Source organism: Mytilus galloprovincialis, chromosome 9, assembly GCF_965363235.1.
Source record: "Mytilus galloprovincialis chromosome 9, xbMytGall1.hap1.1, whole genome shotgun sequence".
Classification (NCBI taxonomy): domain Eukaryota; kingdom Metazoa; phylum Mollusca; class Bivalvia; order Mytilida; family Mytilidae; genus Mytilus; species Mytilus galloprovincialis.
In genome coordinates, this window is record NC_134846.1 from 20948094 (window position 1) to 20957506 (window position 9413).

General features: G+C 30.7%; 1 protein-coding gene across 1 annotated transcript; it reads left to right on the forward strand.

The window, feature by feature from the left end:
• The first annotated feature begins 339 nt into the window (after nt 1-339).
• LOC143046691 (uncharacterized) lies at nt 340-3042 on the forward strand. Its single transcript, XM_076219795.1, has 4 exons — nt 340-424; nt 1231-1302; nt 1948-1962; nt 2777-3042. The coding sequence occupies exons 1-4, from the start codon at nt 391-393 to the stop codon at nt 2983-2985; spliced, it is 330 nt and encodes a 109-aa protein (XP_076075910.1). The 5' UTR covers nt 340-390; the 3' UTR covers nt 2986-3042.
• Nucleotides 3043-9413: the final 6371 nt, after the last annotated feature.

Consider the following 9413-nt stretch of genomic DNA (forward strand, 5'->3'; position numbering starts at 1 on the left):
AGCTTTCGTTGGCCGGGTGTTACCTTTCCGAGTCAGTTTTAATCTAGCGTCGTACTACAGTACATGATATATAAGGCATGAAGATGCTATTTTTACAGATCAGCTGAATTATCTATAGTAAAGGATCCTACAAATTAATGTAAGATAGTCACTATATATATATACAATGCCAATACACTACTCACAAGATTCAACCATCGGATTACTAAGTCAAAATAACACCTTAATTCCTAATTCAATTTTGATACAAACAAACATTTTCAATCTGTAAATAAAATAGACGTTTCACAAACGACGAAATCGATACACATATATGTCTTATTTGCTTCATTTTTCAGAGTGAACAACGAAGACCAGTTTGTGTGTTATATCTTTGATTACACTTCTGGTATGATACCTATATCATTTACCTTTGGCATTGGAGGTAAGATAACGTTAACATAGACTGAATCGCTTTAGTAGGATGGAAAGGGGTCAATGGTGAATATATTGGTTGTTAAATAAACACAAATTTCCAAATTTATAATTGAGTTTAAGTACACGTTTTTAGAAGCAAAATAAATTTAGACTGTTAGAGCTAGTTTCATAATGCTTGAAGAGTGAATCTTTGGTTGTCTTACTTTCATTTGTTTTGTATCAATGTTTTATCAAACATTGTCATTAAGACTTATATATATAGACGATATATATAGACGGAGTTACACCTATATACATTATGCTTCAATTTGATTGGATTTTATCTTGGAAGTTAGGAATCTGAATATAAATGCTTGAGCAGATATTAATATAACGTTAGCAAGCTAAACATTGTTTCATTCTACAAGCTAATGGACATTCGTTCTAATAGTTGTTTTTGTTTATTAAAAATAATATCGACCTTATATTATCTTTTTAATAACAGGAATTAAATACTATTGATCGTTTAATCAATCAATTAAATCTGTGAAGTTGTAAAGAAGTTACAAAATGAAAGTACACATTTCAACTACTCCACTGAAAAGAATTACATACATGTTATATTGTCGAGTCGGTTATATGTTGATCGTTAAATTAATCCCTTAAAACTGTTAGGAAGTTGTAAGGAAGTTTCAAAATGAAAGCTACACAATATAACTACATCAATGTCATATCGTCAAGTCTGTCATATGTTAAGCTTTGTCTTAATTAGTACCTTTGATAGCTATTTAGTATAACCACAATGACTAACTTACATTTTGTTTTATTCAAAAGATAAACTACCTACATCTGATGTATGTACTGTTTGTGACCCACAAGGGGGATTCATACCATTTCTAGCTAAAGGTAAATATAGTCTCATGTTTTGCTTTCTCAAAAATACGATGTTGGCTGCCATTTTTTTCCAAATAACATTCTTTTTAAAACTTCGTATTTATAAATCGATAATACAAAAATAGCGAACCTAAAACGCAGATCAAATTACGAAAGGTCTGGACCCGTGTACGGTTCTTAAATATAAGCCATTTACAATTTAGCGTGATTTTACAAACATTTGATTTTAAAACCATGTCTCTCAAAAAAAAATATGAAAAAATACCAGGAATTTTATTAAATTATATGTTATATATATATATATATATATATAAAAAAAAGATACGGATAGCGAGAAAAGTATTAAATAGCACTATAGAATCATTCCAGAGGATTTCGAATATCTGACAAAAATGCAACTACCGATCCATTAACGTCTTTTTTTTTCTATGACAGTTTGTAACTACTGTTGACTGATCCATATAATATCACCTATGATAATTGAAAAATAAACAAATTGACTTGTTTATAGTATCGTTCATTATAATATCAAATATATTAAAATAATTAAGAAAAAAGATATAAAAGTTACATTGGTTTCTATTTTCAGTCGATAAATGATTCTAAGTTAAATTTGTATATGTTTTTCTTTCATCCAATTTATGCAAATGATATCAGAATCTGGACAAACACGTAAGTACAGAACTATTTAAAAACAAATATTTGTTTAACATTTTTTGCAAGTTGTGGTTATATCTTTAAGAAGTTTTATAAAAAGACGTTCATAAGTACTGTCACCTGAAGTTTAGTTTATTACAGTTTTTATGCAAATTGAGAAAGATTTTCTATAACACTGAAACGCTATGTCAGAGTGATCTGTTGGAAAACTTTCCTTTAATGAATCTATTTATGTTCAAAGGTAATATTATCAATTTTTTAAAGATGTTATATTCTCACACATAGATGACGGAACCAAAGATTCGCGTTCAAATGCGCATATTATCGCATTTTGATAAAAGTTACTTCAACACACAACAAAATGAAAGTTTGAATCGGTTTTTCTATAACGTCAATTAGACCGACTGACCACGGGTATCCCATAAACAAAAGAATACGACGTTGGAGTATAAAAGAACAACGCATACAAATCGTGACGATACCTATCAATTGACATACAACATTATCATATGTCAACACAGTAGTTTACTCAAAGCGTTTGAAGAACGCCTTATTATGACATAAACTATAGTCTTGAATAATGAATCTTAACAAGTGAATTTGAGTCATAAACTTGATCATCTTTTCTTTATTTCAATATGCGTAAGTCTTTCACCATTCCAAATACAACGTGCATTTAAACAGTAGTGTTTATTGAACAGAAACTGAGTATCACTGATTGCAAACTTTAAAATCTTAAATCAAAGTTTTAAACGGTACATTTTTAGTGGCTGTATTGTCGGTTTTTTTTTTTTTTGCTTATCGTTTTTTTTATTACGTATTGCTGTAGCTACGGGCCCAGCTGAACTCCCGTGTGGTACGGTGTCATATTGTTCAGATGACTATCAATGTGGCGCAAATGACACTCTACCAGAAGGGTGTCCACCAACTACCATAGCAACAACAACTGAGCCATCAACAGAGCCAACAACTGAGTCAACCACTGAGGCAATAACTCAACCTAAAAAACGATGTCATAAAAGAAGACATCATCACTGAACAATTTCGCCATCTGTTGGACATATTGAGTTAGATAAAAAAGAATCTATTCATAGAACTGAACATTCATTGTATGTTTTTTTAATTCCTTGCCATTCATGATTACTATTACATCTGCAAACTCTGTTGCGTATCAACCATCAACCGATGAGTCCATCTTTATCTGTTGTTTATATAGCCAAAAAGACGGAGTTGTGATTTTCAATTAGACGACTCTTTACAAAAGACGACATGACACAGAAATTAACAGCTATAGGTCACCGTATGGCCTTTAACAATGATCATAGTTTAATGAGCATTTAGGCTTGATTATCAGTTTTATTGATCGATTAATAACGTTACATTACGAGTTTTTTATGCATTTTTTACTTTACATTTTTCATCTTTCCTGAACTCCGTTTTGATGGGTTTAGCAGACTTTAGTCTAAATGTTTTACCTTAAAAACAGTGTAACTAAAAAAAAAAAATTGAAAACAAATCTTTGACTAAAAAGAACCGCACTCATTCCCACAACAAATACATCGAGGTGAACTAATCCAAATGTTTGACTTGACATACTATTTGTCCGTATTGATGGATTGATGTTGTAGTAGACAGTCGGTATTCCAATGGGTACTAATTGTCTACTACTACTGGCCGATTTGTTTTGGTACTCATATTAAGTACAACTCATACAAGACCGTTTTAGGAGAGATAAAAAACCTAGAAGTACTTTAAGATATATTTGATGATTTTATCTTCCTATATATTATATTGAGATGAATGTATACTACTTAACGTAAATAGTTTCTTTACACGACTTGATACTAGATTCTATGACAACTGTGGTGTTCACAATTTTCTACAAACAAATTTATGAGGAAAAAACAAACTGAAATCGACACTTCACAGATTTAACGTTCACAATCGAGAAATGGTTTACTTATACCGGTTTGTCTGTGTCTCGTTTCACGTACAACCTACAGCTGATGCATGTTAAACAGAAAATTTTCAAATTTTGATGATCTGGTTTCGCTTATTTTGGTGTTTTTACCAGAATTTGTAATTTTCTCAATATATTTATGAGATTTGATAACAAATTAAACACGTTGGCATATTATTTAGTTATTGGGCAGTTCCTATCGACTTTTGCGTTTTTTAACACATATACGAGTGTACGTAGCTATTTGGCTATTCAAACGTGATGGTTATAAGTAAACAGACATGGAATGAAATTCTTTTTCAAATTAAATTTTTTTTTAATACCGTCTCTTAGCTTGACGTTTTTTATCGAGGAATTTATATGTGAAAGCATGTAAAGGCCAATATCACATCGATGTCAGTTGATATTCGCATATAAGGACTACAAATCGTATCAAGCAGGACACCAAAATCAATAAATCAAAATCAATTATTCGACCGCATAGTATTACCGAGTGTCTCTATAAAAATAAGTTTTTAATACGAACGACTTCAAATTAATATAATATGAAAACTTGTTTAAGATGAAGAAAAGTATAGGTCAATATACGGCATGGAACACGGAGTTTTGGCTCACACCGAACAACAAGCTATAACGGACCCCTAAATTACAATTGTAAAACCATTCAAACGGGAAAACCAATGGTAAAATCTATATAAAAAAGAGAAACGAGAAACATGTATAAAGTACATAAACAAACGACAACTACTGTACATTAGATTTCTGACTTAGGACAGGTGCAAACATTTGCAGCGGGAGTAAACATTTTAATGGTCCAAAACCTTCTTCCTTTTACTAAGACAATAGTATAACATCACAACATAGAAAAACGACAAAAATATCAACTGGAAGGCTTAACTCAATCAAAAAACGAAAATTAACACACTATGAAAGAATAATTTGAGATGCGATACCTGAGTGCATATACATAGTTAATAAATTTATAAGGGATACATATTTAAGGTCAAAGGTAAAAAAACAAGTTTGAACAAAGCTATGGTAAGATGTCACTGTTAAGTATACTAAATCTTCCTATTAGGAATACCATTCCACAAAAAGGATTTGTTTAGTTTGAGTTCAGACAACCTGTGTAACTAGAAAAATTGTAAAGCTCGTATAAATGAGTTACATAAGGTAAAATAAACGTTTGGGTTCAGACAATTAAATGATAAAATGTTTTTGGCGTGCATTTCGTCTGTTGATACAAAAAAGTAATACCCACAGAACAATAGAAGGAAATCAGTAGAGCAATACTGGGATATCAGTAGAACAATACAGGAAAGTCAGCAAAGCATTACATCGATATAAGTAGACCAATAGATGAATAACAGAAGAACGATGGAGGGATATCAGAAGAACAATTCATGGATATCATAAGAACAATAGGGGATATCAATAGATTAATGAAGAGATATCAGTAAAAGAACAGAAGGACATCGGTAGAGAAATTGAGAGTTATCAGTAGAACAATAAATGGATATAAGTTAACAATAGAGGGATATCAAATGAGAAATATAAGCATTTCAGTAGAGCTATAGAAGGATATCAATAGGACAATAAAAGGATATCATTGGAACAATAGAATTCAGTAGAGTAATAGCGGGATTTTAATAGAGCTATGAAGGAATATCAGTAGAACAGTATAGGATTTTAATAGGGCAATAAAGGAATATCAATAGAATGGTTGATGTATGTCAGTAGAACAACAAAGCGATATAAGCAGGTCATAAAGATACATGTATATCAGAAGAAAAATAGAGGTATTTCAGCAGCGAAATCGAAGGATATAAGCAGAACAATTCAGGGACATCATTAGAACAATAAAAGGATATCATTAGAACAATAAAAGGATATCAATAGAACAATAAAAGAATATCAGTAGAACAATAAAAGGATATCAGTAGAACAATAAAAGGATATCGATAGAACAATGAAAGGATATCACTAGAACAATAAAAGGATATCAGTAGAACAATAAGTTTCAGTAGAGCAATAGAGGAATATCAGTACGGTATCAGTAGAGCAATAGTCTATTATAACTAGAATATCAGTAAAACAATTAAGGGATATAAGTAAGGCAATCGCATACTATTAGTAGAACAATACAACACATAGTTTTCTTTAAAATTTACAATTTGATGGAGAGTGTCTCATTGACACTCACACCACATCTTATTATATCTAAATCAACATGATCAACAGATCTATATAGAGATATCAGAGGAAATATCGAGGGATATTAGTTGATTAATGGAGGGATATCTGTAGATTAATTGAGGGATATCAGTAAATTGATGGAGGGATAGCAGTAGATTAATGGAGGAATATCAGTAGGGTTGAGGATGGATATCAGTAGAACGTCTCTGAACAAAATTCATATCATGGTAAAGTGACTTTAAATACGTTGACTCCACCTTAAGAACCAAGAACGTCATATTTGTCATAATAATTTTTTTTGTGTACCGAGTCATAAAAATCCAGTGATGTGTTGAGCTTTTCATTTTACCATTTTATAAAAGATTTCCGTTTTTTGATATATTACTTTTTTCTATCATGAAAGATACGGAAATAAATCCGAAAAATCTATAATCTTGTTGTCTGCATATTGATATTGTAACATATCAGCTACTTGACAAAAAAACGCTTTTTGGAGCCGATCGATGTGATAGATAGAGGGAAAGCTTTATATCATGTATATCAATATGCAGACAACCTGCTAACCGTTTCATTTGCAGATGCAAATGAAATACTCATGCATTTTTTGTGTAAGTTCTTTTGCAATTTTATTTACAAATGTTACATATTTTCGAAACGTCCACTAATATTCGACCTCAGATAAACCTTTAACATAGTTCATCTTCGCAAAAAAGTTTACGGCATAGATATGAATTACAAAAAACTTATCTAGTTTTTTTTTTATAACCTTCCATAGTTAGTATAAACCAGTAGATAAATGTTTGATATCTATCCTGATATCAAGTATATGATAGGTTTCCTTATATTGTTTTATATGGATGCGGGTTTATAAGGATATATGGCATTTAGATGAAATGGAATATACGTTTAAAACACAAAAATGCAAGGAATATATAATCTATAATAAAGCCAGTGACCGTAATTTTTACCATTAACAACAAAAATATTTTTCATCAAATTCGTAAATAAATTTGTAAATGTAAAATAAAATCGTACACTGATCTACCTACAATGTACAATATATTTATGTGAGGTAGATGACCTTAAAGTAAGTAAAAAAAACTGTCTGATTATTCGTTGTAACAGGTACAAATTATGAATAAAATTGATTTGCCCTCAATGCGAGAATAATAGCAAAAAACGTATAAAGAATCACAATTCGCAATGTTACCCGTTATATCATGATAAAAACTCAGATAACTATAAGAAAAAAAAATCAACCGATATCAAAATTTGTTAAAATTGTAAAAAAAAAAAACTGTCTGTCTTCGTTCTGTTTAAATTGGCGCCATCTTGTTACCACGTACATGTATACTGAGTGCAGACAATCAAATGTTCGAATTTAGAACAAAGACAGATAACTCTAATTATATCCTTAGACCAATCCAACTCCATTCATCTAACTTAAAGTTATTTTGGTTAGTGTCTTGATTTCTTGTAGATAACAAAGATAGTTGATTTTTAATTTTTGTTACTCATTATCTGTATTCTGTTAATCCCTTCCAGAATCTCAACTAAGACTCATAGAAACAACTTACTATTTACTACTTAATTATGTGAGTTGTTTTTTAACATCATGGATCATCAGTGGGTTGTTTCAGATAAAACATAAAAATGCTTAGAAACTCTACTTTCATGCAAATAGTTTTGTTTGATAAATGTAAATATTCTTAACAATATGAGCAGCTTTAAATGTCAACAAGTAATGTTTTTTTTTAAATTGAAATACAAAGCAAATTGAAGCAAAACAGCTGATTGGTTTTTATTTTTAAATTACAAGTATTATCGTTCATATAAATATACAAAGTTTATTTCCGTTGCTTTATGGATCTTATATAATTGATTTAATTTATGTTCAAGATTTATGAAAGTCAACAATTTTAAGGTGATCTCCAACTTATTTTATTGTTTATCAGATAGTTTCCTCAAACAATCAGGTCAAATCTAAATAGTTCATCAAAGATTAAAAACCAGAAACAGAATTTTAATCTAATGGCCATTATTTTTACTATGTTGATATTTAGAAATGAAATTATTATATAAAATATTTTTATGCAAGTTTGTCCATATTGTCTATGAATATTAATTTAATAATTCTTTATTAAAAGAAAGTAAATGAAAAACAGATTCTGTCTTTAAATGTTTATTTTTGAAGGGAAATTTCAGCAGTTTTTAAACGTAATGAGAAAGATTTGGAAAAGCTATAAATTTTTTGTGGTATTTGTAAAAATGTTGTATGGATTTCCAAAAAGACTGCATTGTGAAAATAATACTTCATTAAGCACCTTGCTTATAATTGTGCGCGTCTCATACGCTTTTGGTCTTTAAAATGGTAATATGCCATATAAATTACCATGCTGAAGAGCATTGAGAAACCATAATTCGGTGAAGCTATATGTTTCTAGGAAGACTTTATGCTCCATTGTTGTAGAACTAGCCGTAATATGTGCATCATTTATGTGTTTAATATTGGTTTTTCGTTCATTTATTGTGACATAGATTAGGCCGTTAGTTTTCTCATTAGAATTGTTTTACATTGTCATGTTGGGAGCGTTTTATAGCTGACTCTGCGGTATGGGCTTTGCTCATTGTTGAAGGCCGTACGGTGACCTATAATGGTTAATGTCTGTGTCAGTCAGTGTCATTTGGTCTCTTGTGGAGGGTTTTTTTCATTGGCGCTCATACTACATCTTCCTTTTTATAGTCATTGTCATTTTTGTCTCATTGGCAAACATACCACATATTTTTTAGCTCACCTGGTGCTATTCTCATCCTTTGGCGCCGTCGTCGTCGTCGTTAAATTTTTACATTTTGAACTTCTTCTACAGAACCACTGAATGAAATGGAACCAAACATCGCACGAATAGTCCTTATGATGTGGTGACCAAGTGTTGTTACTTTGTAGCCGATCCATCACTCAAGATGGTCAACAACTGGGTAATTAATTAAAACATAGGACCCTTTGGAAAATACATACAAATGTCTTCTTTTAAAGAACCACTGAATGGAATGAAATCAAGCATAGCATGAATGTTTCTCATGAAGTGCTGATCGTGACCAAGTGTTGTTACTTTGTAGCCGATCCATTATCAAAGATGACTGCCAGCGGGGAACTTAGTTTAACATAGGACCCTATGGGAAATACATACAAATGTCTTCTTTTAGAGAACCACAGAATGGAATGCAATATTTAACCAAATTTGGCAACAATCAATATTTAAGTATTTGTTATGATTTTTATCTTTTCTTATATGATTTCAAAAACCCAAGT